Here is a 15,917-nt window from a genome sequence, read left to right on the forward strand (position 1 = left end):
GCCGTACCGTGCCGTACCATGCAGTGGAAAAGCGCCATATGTCCTTGTTTTAATGGCTCTGTACCATCTGCCTGATGGTAACAGATTGAACAAAGAGTGGCCTGTGTGTGATGAGTCCTTTATGATACTGTGAGCACTCCTGAGACAATGGGAACTGTGAAGTTGGGAGAGGGCACCCAATGATTTTCTCTGCAGTCCTGATGACCCTCTGGAGCTCTTTTTTTATACGCCACAGTGCAGCGGTGATACAAGCAGACTCTGAGCAATGTTATTCTTCCTGAGGACCCTCAGAAAGTAGAGTGTCAGCTGTGCATCTCTTGAGAAGGAGAGCTGTGGAAATGTGGGAGCCTGTTCTAATGTTTACTGCCAACTATACATCATTGAAGGGTATTCAATTCTGTTTGTTATACCAGCTGTTGTCGTCAAGTTTAACTGAAAATGTCATACCGGTATCTGTCTTCGTAACCGGTATTACCTTGGCATACCGTGGCAAGCTTACTGTACAACAGAAGTGAGCAGACCTCTGTGCAATATCACTTAAATGTCATATGATTCAAATTTTCATCTCACAGTAACTGCATTACATCTAATTTGAACGGTAAGGTCTTTATTATATCTGCGTACCGGCCCACTTCAAGCACTGGCTCTAACACCGGTTCAGACGGCAAACTAAACAAAGGAAAAAGCTGGTGAATGGACTTGTGCTTGAAGTTTAAATGGGATTCAATCCTCTTTTTAGTTGTGATATGTGTCTCAGTCTAAATCACACTCACACCGGTGAATTTGAAAGTCAAACAAATTAATATAATAATAATTATTTTATATTATTATTCCTATGACAGTAATAGCCATATACTGTATTGTAAAACTGAAATGAGCTGACATTATGGCCATGTATCGTCTGCGATAATGAAAGCGATTTTGTGTAGCTTGTCAGTGAACTACGGCTCTGTGTAGTAAATGCTGCTCCATCTGAAAGCAGGTGATAGAGATTTTACTACTGATCACAGAACCGGCACGTTCTGTAAACGCTCCACCTGCTGGCAGAGAATGAATGAGCATTTTCAATAAAACTGTTGTTTTGTTCACAGTTCAGACCAATGCAAAAATCGACCCATGTTTTTACCCTGCAAACACGCAGAGCTTTAAATGTGAACTGGTGGATCGATAAGAAGACTGCATTATAAAAATCTAAACATAGGGGTGTGCGATATGTATGGTCATAATTGTTGTTTTAACGATGTGCGATTTGTTATTATCGAGTATATTGCGAAAAGCAAACAAAACACCTACAGAATGCACGCATACATTAGATGATTAATTCTAGCAGGTTAGACTAGTGCGCGTGCTCATTTATAGTGCATTCTTTCACTGCATCAGTGTATTAAATCAGTCTATTAAAATGCATTTAGAATTATCACATAATTCAAGATATGGGGCAGAAAATGTATATATGTATATCCTTTTAAATAGGGGTGTGCCGGTAGGAGTATCGGTACCGAACGGTTCACGGGGCAAATTCCAAATGGAAGTGATCATCCCTATCCCCTTGGAGTGGGGACTTTGGGGTACTTTTGAGAATCGATTTTTTCTCCCACCCCTATTAAACAGTGTGTAAATACAACGAAATGCCACTTCAATCAGGGTATCTTCCGATCATTCGTTTTTAAATTTAATATTGAAATCTAAAAAATTTTTCGAAATAATTTTTCGTTTTTCATTTGTTCAAACAAAACGAAAAATCCAGAATTTGGCTTCATTTTTCGTTTTTACGTCCAGGGATAGAAAACAAATAAGCAACAAAATATTCGATCTCTACATGTGGGCGGGAATGAAACGCCCTCTCCGCTGATTGGTCAACCAAACATTTAATAGTCCTAAAAAAAACATGAGTCCTCCGCTTCTATGGATTCTTAACGTGTTTATTTCTTCTACATTTTTATCTCTTTCTCTTCATCAAACAGCCAGATTAACGAATGGCTTAACACAAACCATATCGAGGCAGAGCCTAGACAGAGCTTTCTTTTGTGTAGGCATAAATTCTGCAACCTACCAGTGAAATATTAGTTTATCTCATAAATATTAATTTACTTCGCACCTGCACTCACAACTACCTACTAGCCTACACCTCTGGCACAACGCCTGAATTATTATAGCTAACCACCTATTAAAATCTCTGTGGCAAAGCTGCGCGATGCACTGTAGCGTGGGAAGAATCTATTGTAGACAAGCGCAGACCACTATTAATTTATGTGAACAGGTAGTTTTAGACAATAAACTTTTATTTGTAATAACCAATATTAATTAAAGTTTATTTAATTAATATTGAGTATTGGCCAGCTAACTGATGGCATACAAAATAGTTATTTTCTCTGCCAACTAAACCCAAGTCACAGAACCGTTGTGTGACTGACTCGCAGCAGGCGCAGAGTGGTGTATCATTCCTGAATGAATCAAGAGTCTTTGAAAAACCCATTATTATAGACAACAATGCAATTACCAATTATTATAGACAGCCGCTTGATTTTATTCCTAAATGAATGAATGAAGCATTTTGAACGAATTGATTGAATAAAAGGCTCCTTTATTAACACAGTGACTTACCGCCACCTAGTGGCGATATTACTTTCATAATTCAAGTATCATTTCATTTTATTCATATTTCTGTATTAAAAATGTTGTATAAAACATTAATCTCATTTCATTATACATTTGTAATTGCTGTGTAAATGCACGTACAGCCGTCTGATCATCATTAAACTGTAAATACATCTAAAAGCATCTTCAGATGCAGGTTCTATATCAGGGCCGCTGCTGGCCAAATGGGTGCCCTAAGCAGAATAGTATTGTTGTGCAGAATAGTAAAAAAACAACACCTACTATAGAGATCAAAATAGAACATTAATCAAATATAAAAGTAAATAAATAAATTGTAATTCAATTGTATTATTTATAAATTACAATTGTAGCTCTACACATTTACCTATGGCTATGATTTTATTAAAGGGGTCATATGATGCTTTTTTAAAGATCATTATTTTGTGTATTTGGTGTAACAGAATATGTTGACATGCTTCAATGTTCAAAAAACACATTATTTTTCAAATACTGTACATACACAAGCCACGGTTAAGATAGCTGACTCCCTGTCTTAGAACTCTTAGACTCTCTCTCGCTCTCTCTCGCTCTCTCTCTCCCTCTCTCTCTCTCTCTCTCACACACACACACGATGCGCAAAACTCCGCATTTGAACAGTAAGGAATCGGGATTTGTTTAGCATCTCAACCGTTTTGAATCGTCACATATTTTAATCGATTTTCAACCGGCTCGCGGTTAATCGTTACATCCCTAGTTACTATTAAACAAGGATTCGATCGTCCTATAAGTGTAACAACAGCAATTATCAGGCCTTTGGTGCCCTTTGCAGGCATTTGTAATAATGTCAATTGTTTATTTTGTATTACTTTATTTATTTTAACAGTGTTATTCAATGAAACCATATTTAAACCATATACCATATATTGCCTCGTAGTTTTTATATAATACATTTTTAGTCATTGGAAGCTAGAATATTAAGTCAGATGCGTTGTTGGTGGTGGTGAAATTATTTCCGACATTAAAACACATTACTAACGTCAACAGTCAAAAAAGTTTCACAGGATTATGAACGTATTTGCCTGAAAGTGATGCACGGGCTTCATCTTGGGCTTTTTTCTTTTTATTTTCTCTGCACCGGACTGCGCTGATGTCTTTTCCCTGATATAGCCTAGTTGTCCATTAATTATGATGATCATTTGTATTCAGCCGCAAACATGAAGTGAGAGCGGGCGCAGATGGCACGTCACGTGTGCTTATACTGCTTACTACGTTCATCATAAAATGCATTTTGTATAATTATATATATATATATACACATATGTTCATGTTTAGATTTTTATTTATGTATATGTGTATATGTTAATATTAATATAGAATTAACTTTTCTTTTTTTCTTTTTGGGATGGTGCCCCCCTGGGAGTCGGTGCCCTACGCAAACTGCGTACTCTGCGTATAGGGAGCGGCGGTACTGTTCTATATCACTGAATACTGATTTAATTGGTAACAGCCTATTGTCATATTATTCTAATTTATTTGATGTAAGAATTTAACATTAAAAGGTAGAAGGTAAAAAAAATAAAATAATAATAAATAAATAAAAAACTGCAAATCAGTTGCCCCATATGGGAAAGTTAATTTCTGACACAGATGACACTGGCTTATTGTTCGAAGTGTTATTTCAGAGTTTGGATATGTTCTTATAACTCAAACGAGTTCACCTTCAAATCATGACGTCAAATTCACATTTCACTAAATTCAATCACTGAAACAAGCACTCTGACGAACAAATAGTCCCATGCCAGTGGGATAACAACATATGATTTCCTACATTTCTAGAAAGTGCTCTATGAATAAAACTCAAAAAAGAAAACAAATAGATGTGCAGTGAAGGTACATTACACAGTCATTTCTTTTCATATCTGTCATATTATTTAAGTTCCTCCTTTGTCTAAAACGCAGCGTATTGTCTAACACAAAAGTTATGACTGTATGTTCACATAAATTGATAGTGGTCTGTGCTTCACTACATTCTCCCCGCGCTGCAGTGCATCGCGCAGCTTTGCCACACAGATTTTGATAGTTAGCTATAATAGATCAGGCGGTGTGCCAAAGGACCAAAGGCTCTGCCTCGGTACGGTTTGTGTCAAGCCATTCATTAATCTTGCTGTTTGGTAAAGAGAGAGATAAAATGTAGTAGAAATAAACATGTTAAGAATCAATAGAAGCGGAGTCCTTTTTTTAGCACTATTATTATGTTGCAAATTAATGTTTGGTTGACCAATCAGCGGAGAGGGGCGTTTCATTCCCGCCCACATGTAAGGATCGAATATTCAAGTTGCTTATTCGTTTTCTATCCCTGAATGTAAAAACGAAAAATGAAGCCGGATTCTTGATTTTTCGTTTTGTTTGAACAATTGAAAAACGAAATATGTGCCGTTTTTCATTTTTCAGATTTCAATATTAAATTAAAAAACGAATGATCGTAAGATACCCTGATTCACCTCTAATGCAGCTTCTGGGTTTCCTCTGCATTGCAAAGATACATTTTGTTGATACTGATTTCATTTGCTTGGTAACAGCCCAAATGCAAGAATTTGACTCAAAAGATGGTGCACACTTTTAGAAAAAATGGCTTAAAAGGTCATGAAACCCCAGAACACATTTCTGGTGAACAGATATGTACAAACTGCATTTCAGTGAAAACACTAATAGCACTCATAAATGTTGTCAATAAGTGGAAATTGGTTATTTTTTCATTTTTCTGAGCAATTTCATTCTTCCAGGTTGACAAGCAAAGTCGAGGTTACGTCACGGGATGTGACGTAGAGCCGGCCCTCGGAGTGTGTTATAGATAGGCTGCAGGAGCGGGAGAGGGCCGTTTCTACATCACTCGTTTCTGAGCGCTTTTCTGCATTTATTCATAAGAACAAACTCTTATGATCCAATCACTGAGCTGTCTTATGCATGAGGTTATCTTACACGGAGAATTCAAATCTGATGAACGAGCTTCCGCGCTGTCAGTAAACATAACCGTAACAATATTTAATATGTAACAACACGTGGAACGCGCATGAGAGAGCAGTTTCTGCGTTGAACGCCTCGACGAGTTTAACACACTCGCTGTGCGGATCATAGTTCATATCCGGACCGGAGTAAACATGTTTCATTCATATTTTATATTCTCTCGTGCTCCAAACATGAACCAGCACCATATACACGCACATATCATGTCTTCAAATGAAATATGCACGAATCAGGGCGCTGATACAGCGGTACATCTGATCATGAACGCGGTGACACGACGGATTATTGTGATACACTGCAAACAATAGGGATGGGCGATATCTTATCGTTTGCAATATACCGGTAAAAATTCTCCCCATGATAAGAACTAGTCTTCCCGCAATAACAATAAAGTCTAGTTGTTGACATTTCTGTGTGCGACCGTGCGGAGCGACATCGCGGAAGGCGGACGTGAAACTGAGGAGGAGTTTATCACTAAATGAGGAGCTCGAGCGCCTTCTACAATCTGTAACTGGTTTGGTTAGGCCTGTACAGTGCACAATATCAGTCTGAATAAATGTACTACAGTAGCACGTGTGCGATACAGTTTTGCATGTGTATGAGCCTGTTTACAAAACTGTTGTCCAACAAAGATATAATTTATTGACATGCTTCTTCTCCAAATTAACTTAATAACATAGTCGAGTGTTTGAAATACTTCTTTTTGTGACCAGACATGGTTTCATGTTACAGAATGATAGTATTATATACAGTGATAAAGTCGATTAACATTGCATTATAAATATACTTTCCTAATAAAAATACTCAAGATTGAAGAACACAGATAAACCATATATTTTGTGCAATTGTATGTTTATTTTCCTCAAGTTTCATCAGTTAAAATGTCTCTATCTCCATTGTGAGTTTTATTCAGCGATAACTGGACACCTTCCTGGAGCATGGTCAGTAGTATTACTTCTGCTATGGATATGTGTAGTTTCTGTGCAAGAGCGCCCTCCGGCTTCCAGTGTGAATTAAACAGTCTTTACATTACGTGTGTACTCATTAATGCTCACAACACTAGGGATGGGTACCGAGAACTGGTATTTTTTTGGACTGGTACGTAATTGAGTCGATACTGGAGAACCGATAAGCTTCAGGACAAACGATACTGTTATCGATACTTGCGTTGTTTTATCTCTGTATACTTCCATGTTAACGATGAATTAGAAGCTGCTGCTTGTCATTTCCCTTCACTGAATGATGTGGCCGACGTTTGCTCGACGTGCGTGTGATATCCATGCGCATGTGCGGTGTGTGTTTGCATGCAATCAGTCATCGCGGCAAGAGTGAACCGTTTGAAAGTGTGGGCTCACGTTACAAAACTAGGCGGCACCAGTGTCAGATGCAATATATGCAGTAATAGTGACCGAAGGAGGCAACACTAGTAATATAATGAAACATTTACTAACAAAACACAACATCTACCTCAAGCAATGCGCTGTATTATGTCTCGCGGCTCCAGTTCCAACTGCAACTCGCGAGACACATTCACACCAAATGTCAATTCAGCGGTAGAGTTACACTCACGAGACACTTCACTTATTTGCAATAACAAAAGTACATTATTTGCGTGTGATTTAAGGCCTTGACGGTTAAACGTTTTATTCGCGTGCTGTTCTAACATGTGCTTATTCAGAGCGCGTACACCAAAGAGTGCGTACACTAAAAGGCCAGTCAAACAGCACCTGATTACTTAGTTATCTTATCTTATTTATCGTCTGATTGCGCTAATACTGTCAAAAACACACAAGGTTTACATATAAACACAGTTAGTTATGTTTAAAGTGAAAGTAAACAGTTGAGAGAGAAATGGGTGCGTGCTTCTCTTAAAGGGGTCATATGATGCTTTTTTTAAAGATCATTATTTTGTGTATTTGGTACTCTCTCGCGCTCTCTCTCTCTCTCTCGCACGCGCTCTCTCTCTCGCGCTCTTGATATCTGGAAACTGCACACATGAAAAGCTCGTGTAGTAGCATACAGCAGTCTGCGATAATATTTATAAAAAGTAAAGAGAGATTTTGGCATAGTTTTTATTTTTTTAAATACATTTTAGTCTCATCTTTTATCGTCAACGATATTGCATGTTGATATAGTCACAGTTATCTTTATTGACAGAATTGTTGTCTTGTCATCGTTTAATTTTAGTCAAGGGAAAAAGCTTGTCAATGAACATTTTTTGTCATAGTTTTTGTTAACGAAATTAACACTAGTGTGCATTAGAGCCCTGCATGGGCCTCAAATTTAGGCCCTAGCCCGGCCCCGGCCCGAGACGCTCAAGCCCTTGCCTGGCCCGTGTCCGACAGCTTATCAGAATTACCGGCCCGAGCCCGTCTTTTTTTCCCCTTCTCCCAAAACAGCTTATACTACCGTTTCAGCTATTAAAATAGTTAAGTTTTGTATGTAATAGCAAAGCAATTATATTTTGTTTTGTTTTTTTATTAAGTTAATTTAAAAAAACGTTTGGAGCATTTTTTGTTCCTTAAATATAAGATTTTTTTTTTTTTTAAAGTAACGACCAAGCGGTCAGCGGCAGACAGTGAGCCTATGTTTGATCAATTTAGGTCAGTGATGGGCAAACTTGGCCCTTCCAGGCCACTTTCCTGCAGAGATTTGATCCAACCCTGATAAAACTCACCTGCCTGTAGCCTTCTAGTAGTCTTGAAGACAATGATTAGCTGGTTCAGGTGTGTTTGATTAGGGTTGGAGCTAAACTCTGAAGGAAAGTGGCCTGGGAGGGCCAAGTTTGCCCATTTTTTTCAGTGGATACGCCGTCATTTTTGCTCATAAAGGTTAAGAGTAATACATCATTCGTAGCTGTAAAGGGTCTACTTTTATTTGTGTGCACTCACAATATCAACAAAATGTTGTGCTTTTATAAAGAAAACAATCATGATGCGCTTTCTGCCGTCTCGGTCTTGAACAGGAGCGCTTCACTACTTAATGAAATAAAACAAATCAAAAACAAAAACTCTTTCATTATAATCATAATCTGTAAAGATGCACTTCTCTCTAAAGGCGCGTCTGAGGAGATGGCGAGTCAGGATCGGCAGTTTCATCCTTTACTGACTCAGAAAACACTAGTTTATTAGATAATTAATTCAAATATCTCCTTACTATTTCCCTCTGTCACATTTATGGCAATTACTTTTGCCAGTGCTTTGCGGCAAGCAAGGGGAGAGAGACCCTGATGCTCTTCTCAGTTGTTTAACTGTTTAAAGTTTAACCTTTACTGCGGGTGGGAGTGGGGGGGTCAAAAAAATGTAGTGTAGATTCCGACATCCCACAGTCCAAAAAGGGAGTTAGGCTACATAAACCGGTGTTGGTAAACCGGTTATTGATCATAAACAAAGCTAAAAGGCTTCCTAACAGTGACCATCCTTCACATAACTTGACGTAAGAGCACAGTTTTATCATGCGTAGAATGCAAAATGTTTCAATACAGACATTTCAGTCAAATGTTAATTTATGCAATATTTCAAACACTTAACCCACAGAGGAGAATCAAACCATGACAACAGTTTAAAGAGGTCCAGTTCCATGGAAATAAAAAAAACAAGGACTTGACAACCCTGCATCCAACAGGAGCTGCAGGAGTCAGATTTGACTGATCACGAGTCGAGAGTAAGGAGAGATGATTGACAGGTCATGCTGGATGATTTGTTGCTCAGCAGATCCTGAGCTCATTGACACAATATCTGACCTTGTAAGATGTGCTCCCTTTACACAGAGTGCGCATGATTACGAATTTGAAAGTGAAAGTGAGCATCGAGCGCTCACTCAAAAGCGATTTAAATACCCCACGTATTCATAGCGGCTCCCTGAAAATTATATGCAATATTAGAATGTTTGTGGGAGTGGACACAAAAATCGCAGGAGCAGGACACACACGTTGCGGGAGCGGGCGGTAATGGTCAGAAATTCAGTGGGAGCGGGATAAAGAAAACGGCTCCACACTGGACCCCCTACAGTTTGCATATTCACAACAGCAGATTATTATTTGATAACAGTCAGTTTTAATGATGTTAATCTTATTACTAACTGTATTAATTACTACAGCATTACTGAATAAAAAATACTTGGCAATACTACATGGCATTTTTTCCCCCCTGTGTTACACAAATCATTAACAAATTTGTGTGGTGTCTCTGACGAATGTATCTAAAAATGGCCAAAATAGTGTAAAAAATTAGAAAATAATAAAATATTGAATTTATATTTGATGCACTTTGTTAAACTGCTTGAGTCATAGTTTATGAACTTTTTGAATTGTGAGAATTTATGTAGAATGAACTTTAAGTGGAGGGACAGACGTTTTTATTGAAATATTAACATTTTTGTTTTGAAGATGAACAAAAGTGTTACGGGTTTGGAACCGCATGAGAATCATCCAGTGGAGTTTGTGAACTGGTGCTTTGAAAACAATCTACTCAAAAGATTCATTTGATTGTTATTGCGAGCGGGTCTTTCTGCATATTTTCCTGAAGCGTAGTGGAGTAAAGAATACAATCCTTGCATCTCACTGTCATTTTTAGCACCACTCTCGCTCATGCTTCTTAATATGATGATGTAAATAATAAATGCAATCATGGTATTGTTCTCTTTATGTCTCCAGAAACTCTGCTCAAAAGTGCAGCACATCCTGCAGGTCTGGAATGCTGGGCACGGAGTGATATCCCTGCACTGTTTCCAGAACGTCATTGCTGTGGAAGCCTACACGCGTGAGGCCTGTATGGTGGATGCCATCGGTAAAGAGACGCTCAGCTGGGCTGCTTGGATAGTTATAATCATTCTTTGCATGTCTGTTGACCTGTTGATCTTTTAATAGGGCTGAAGATGCTCACAAACCAGAAAAGAGGAGACTACTATGGTGTGGCGTCAACTTGGCCTGTGCGGAGAAAACGGGAGTTAGGGGTTCACCTGTTGTACAGGGCAATGCAGATCTTTTTGGCTGAAGGAGAACGACAGCTCCGACCTGCCGACATCAGATGAACCATAACGCTGTGGCATTACAGAAACCATTCAGAAATGACACTTTTGTTCACGGTTCCAAAAATATTAGCACGTTGATATAGTAATATCAATAAATATCAACGCATTATAATCTGGTACTGTGCAACTGCAGTGAAAAAAAGCATTACTGTAATAGTAAAAAACAAAAAATACAAAACAGAAAATCAGCTGTTCAGTTTCTAAATATTATGTACCTTTTTAATCCTTCTTGCTTATTGTATTGATGCCCTGTTTTAATGCAAATAATGAGCTACATGCAACGTACATATCTTAGTAGTAGTAGATTTTTTTTAATGCATATGTAGTTACATTACATAAATCATTTTGACAGTTTTTATTTTAATCTGTTCATTTTACAAAAGTAAGTAGATATAAAGTGATATTTACAATTTGTTTGCTGAAATTTGTATCAGTTTGATAAAAGCTAGGCTGATTAAGCTAGTTGTTTATACTTGGAAAGCAATCATTGCATAAATAAAAAGTTAGAGAAAATCTTTGAGTTTGATTATTTCAATGGAAGACCAAATAAAGGCTAAACGTAAAAACACCAAATGAGGTATGTTATGTCCTGCTATGTGTGTTTTTTAAAGTGGTTTTCTTCCATGGTTTTCTGTATTCTGTCTCTCTCTTCTCTCTCGCTGTGCCTACCTGTAAGCGTGGGATTGGTGGATGATCTGGCATGCAGCTTTGAAGGGCCGTGCTAGCAGTGGAGAAAGGGCTCATTCCAGTGTCCAGTGTGCGTGTCAGTTGGCTCGATGGGTTTTCTCTCCAGCCGATGGACCAAAGCTATTGATTATCACTTCAGTGAATTACGGTTTCTTTCAAAATGTTGCTATCAATTTCGTCAAAAACAAACATAGTAACTTCTTTCTGAAGGTGTGGTCAGATCTGTCTGTCCTCCTTTCTGATATTATTGATCTTCTCAGAAAAGGAGGAAGCAAACTCATTGCATTTGCTGTCGGAGACCGGGGGGGGGTTAGTCTCTCAACAGTAGCAAAAAGAGTGTGTGCTGTTTAAGTTGCGGTTTATTAGTTTTGTTAAGAAGGTCTGAGTAGCTGTGCCTAGATCAGTGGTTTTCAAACTTGTTCTTGGGGACCCACAGCTCTGCACATTTTGCATATCTCCCTATTTTACACACCTGATTCAGATCATCAGCTCATTAGGAAAGAGCTCCATGAACTCAAATGAGTGTGTCAGATAAAGGAGGCATGCAAAATATGCAGAGCAGTGGGTCCCGAGGAACAGGATTGAAAACCACTGGCGTAGATCCACATGAAGGCTGTCTTTTTAGATGTTATAGTGCAGGGGTGGTGAACTCCGGTCCTGGAGAGCCGCAGCCCTGCAGAGTTCAGCTCCAACCCTAATGAAAACTCACCTGCCTGTAGCTTCCTAGTAACCGTTCAGACCTTGATTAGCTTGTTCAGGTGTGTTTGATTAGGGTTGAAGCAAAACTCTGCAGGGCTGTGGCTCACCACCTCTGTTCTAGTGGATTTCAAGTTTTGTCTTCCACCACATCCTCTCAGCTTTTCATTGAGTCTCTCCAAGGTGCTTTTTGTCTGCCAGTCTTCTTACAGACTTTCACAGGAGCAATATCATCAATACCATTCTTAGCTTTTGAGTTAAAGGAATCAAGGAGAAAATCAACCGATACGCTTGGTGTTTAAAGAAAGCCTTCATAAATAGCACCCTAGTGTTCTCATGTATGCATCTCATTCTGACAGAGACGGATCTAGATTCAGTGGTAGCAGAGATCTATATATCAAAGAAAATACAGAAATGATCAGATAGTCCTTAATAACAATGGATGAAAATCGATTAAATGTTTAGACCCTTACTAAGTAAATCTAGAATGTATCCACAATTGCATGTGGGTTCATGCACATGTTGAGTCAGATAAAACATGTTGAAAACAGTTATATGATTTTTTTTGCAGTCTTAATTTCTGATTTCTGTGAATATTAAAGTCCATCAATGGCGAAATAGTCAAACTTTTTTGAAATTGTTGATAATGGTTCTGTAAAGTCCTCGACAAAGGCTGGAGAGTATTTTGGAGGCCTGTAAATAATGATAAACAGAAAGCATGGCGCACCTTTCAGCACAATCCCTACAGTAGATATTTTAAAGACGAGTAATCACTAAATGACACTGTGACAAGGCGCTTTCATTTTTTTTTCTTTTAATAAAATAAATATCTTGAATGAAATTTATAATCGCTGAGATGAACTGTAAATATTGAAGACATATTATCTGTATATAGTTTAACATTTGCCCCAACTAAGATGGCGGTTATATTAGTCCGGGCAAGAATACCAGAAGGGCAATGACGTAACTCTTCGAGAAGGGTCTGGCTGCAGCTGGCGCTTGCACTCTCAGACGTGCATTCTCAGGCTTGCACTCTCAGACACTTGCGCTTCCGCTAGCTACGTCACTTGCAGTCTTTTATTTGTTGCAAATCTGCAGCCAGACCCTTTTGAACTCTTCGGAAAGTTGAAAAGAGATGGCGGGGACTTGAAAAGAAGAGCTGATTGGAAGGATTAATGGCCATATTTGTTTTTTGCGACGAAAAGTTGATTGCGTCGGCGATTTACTCTGCCTGATGGATTAAAAGTTACTCATCTGGTTCTGCATCTGGAATATATCACGTCCTGTCGTGGCTTGTGTGTTCCGAGAGCGAGTGCAGCCATAATTGAGTTCCCAGCCGTTGTAAACGGAGAAACGGAACACAGGAGAACCGTCAGTCTCAGTCTCTGGAAGTACTTTGTTTTGCCCAAAGACTATGGCTGCGTCTGAAAGCTTTAAATTTCAAGGCAGGAAGGCATCAAGGCACATCCGAATCCAAATTCTGCTTCACTTCCTGTCTCCGGAGGTACCTTCTTCTGATCGAATTTTGAAGGCAGCATAGATGTATCCTTAGCTGCCTTTGATATCCCACAATCCTGTGCATTCCATTCCGTGACGGTTGAGATAAAAAAATAAAGATGGCGTCTGAATGTTGTAAAATTGTCCGCACTGGCTGATGTAGCCTGAAAAATAAGCTTTTTATAACGATACATGAGCAAAAGAAACAACATTTATGATGCAGTTGTCAGATTTCATTGGTGATTTCAAATATGAAATTTAATCGTAAGCTAGTGAACAGTTTGGGAGAATTTGATGTTTCCCCATACAAAGTGATCGGAGCTGCACTTGCATGCCCGAGAGGCGCTTCAAAGATGGCCGCCAAGTGACATGGCTTGCCTTAAAGGGACTTTGGTTTTGCCGTTGTTGGTGTATCAAGGAAGTGAGTTTTAGCCTTCAGCATAAAGTCCCAAATCATCACAATTGAAGACTATACAGTGAATGTGAGTAACGCAAGCTTTCTGAGATACTGTGGAATCAATAAAAGACTGAGCTGATTGGATTCTTAATGAATGGGGATGCAGTGTTGCGTGAGTAACAAATACAAAGTCTAGTTCTTTAAGGAACCCTGACGTTGACTCTTTACCTTCCTTCTCTTTAAAGACTTGGTTTATTCAAATAGTGTTGATGTGGAATGTCTTGCGTGTAATGATGATGCTGATGTTTTTGTGTTGGACAATGCTCTCAATGAACTGTGAGTTGGTGGTGTGCTGGAATTACACACAAATGTTGTAAATACACTGTGAAGAAACTGCAAGTTTGCATTTTGGTTTTCTTGATGTTTACTCTTGCAAATTTTAAGGATGCATGTTATGTGACAAAAAATGTATGTAATGTGTGCATGTATCCTTTGTTCACTTTCATTATGACTTGACCTGATTAAATAATGACTTTTAGAAGGCAAACAAACTTAATGTTGAAGATTTTGACAGTGTTTTTATACCTGTCTGGCACCCCAGCAAAGATTTAATAGGAAAGTGTAAAAATGGCACCCCAGATGGGACAGAAGAGTAAACTTTTGTTTTGAAGGAAATCAATTAACAGCAAGGTACAAAAATTCCAGTTAACCCAACGTCAGATCAAAATAGATTTTTTTTCAGAGTGACTCTGGTGATTGAACAGTTAACGACTGCAGAAATCTCACACAGAGCTACTCATGACTATTAGGCTGGCCACACACTACAAGATTTTAAGGCTGATTTGCACCCCTAAACGATCGGGGGGTGTGACCCGATTCGCGGCTCGTCACAAATGATTTTTTTGTCCAAAAAATCCTCTATTGTGTGGTGTCATTACGATTATTTATCTGCTCCTGATCGAGACGGAGCGTCCCCGAACTCAAATCGTAAATATCAAACGGATGTTGCATGCTTCTATAGCTGAAATTTGGCAGCCACGAAAACAGAGTATTGAGAAAGAGCATCACCCATATTCTTTTTTTATACTTTGTTTTTCACTGTGAAAAAGAACGCACGGTAGGAGAGCCAGCTGACAACGGCGATTGTTCTCAGTTTGTTTTCCTTCTCTAGTCACACTTGATCTTGACAGATCATGCTTAACTTACCCCCAGGGACGGACAGAGTAAAAAACGGCCCTGGATTTTCTCCCAAATAGGCCCACCACAACTACAAGCAGTCGCTACTATCTCACAATATTACAGCAATCCTATCGCATTTATGGAAAATAATATCACAAAACACATGGTGACCCTGCTGACAAAAACAATAGAAACCATCACAGAAATTTGAATGATTTCCACTACAAATACCATTACAAATATTACAAACCATCAACTTTTAACCATTAAAACCATTAAGTAATGGTTTCCTGAAGTGTGTTTTGGGACATAGCCTATAACAGGGGCGGCGAACGTCGGTCCTGGAGAGCCGCAGCCCTGCAGAGTTTTGCTTCAACCCTAATCAAACACACCTGAACAAGCTAATCAAGGTCTGAACGGTTACTAGGAAGCTACAGGCAGGTGAGTTTTCATTAGGGTTGGAGCTGAACTCTGCAGGGCTGCGGCTCTCCAGGGGCCTCATTTATAAAATGTTGCATATAAACCATCCTAAATTTGTTCTAAGATAAGTTCTCAAAAGTGCGTAAGTGCGATTCAGAGAAAACGAACGTGCGCACAAAAACACGTGCGTACGCCTCTCTTCCAGATGTGACATTTATAAATCGCAAATGATCTTCAAATTGTGCGCAGCTGACTGGTGTCAGATCTCTGCCTTGTAAACGCCCCCTAATTAATATCATTATCATATAAAAGAGCACACGCCAATATCCAAATTTATATGCTTGAGAATGATGAGCACAAAGAAAAAAAATAATAACTTGACTGAGTC

General features: G+C 38.8%; 1 protein-coding gene across 1 annotated transcript in view; it reads left to right on the plus strand.

Moving 5' to 3' along the window:
* Nucleotides 1–11,217, plus strand: part of LOC107662683 (ankyrin repeat and LEM domain-containing protein 1) — a 19,848-nt gene extending 8,631 nt beyond the window's left edge. Inside the window, exons 8-9 of the mRNA XM_016452760.1 lie at nucleotides 10,277–10,409; nucleotides 10,490–11,217. Coding sequence (XP_016308246.1) covers nucleotides 10,277–10,409; nucleotides 10,490–10,653 — 297 coding nt within the window. The 3' untranslated portion in view covers nucleotides 10,654–11,217. The remainder of the gene's footprint in view (nucleotides 1–10,276; nucleotides 10,410–10,489) is intronic.
* Nucleotides 11,218–15,917: the final 4,700 nt, after the last annotated feature.

Source organism: Sinocyclocheilus anshuiensis, unplaced genomic scaffold (assembly GCF_001515605.1).
Source record: "Sinocyclocheilus anshuiensis isolate Anshui unplaced genomic scaffold, SAMN03320099.WGS_v1.1 scaffold1839, whole genome shotgun sequence".
NCBI classification, from domain to species: Eukaryota; Metazoa; Chordata; class Actinopteri; order Cypriniformes; family Cyprinidae; genus Sinocyclocheilus; species Sinocyclocheilus anshuiensis.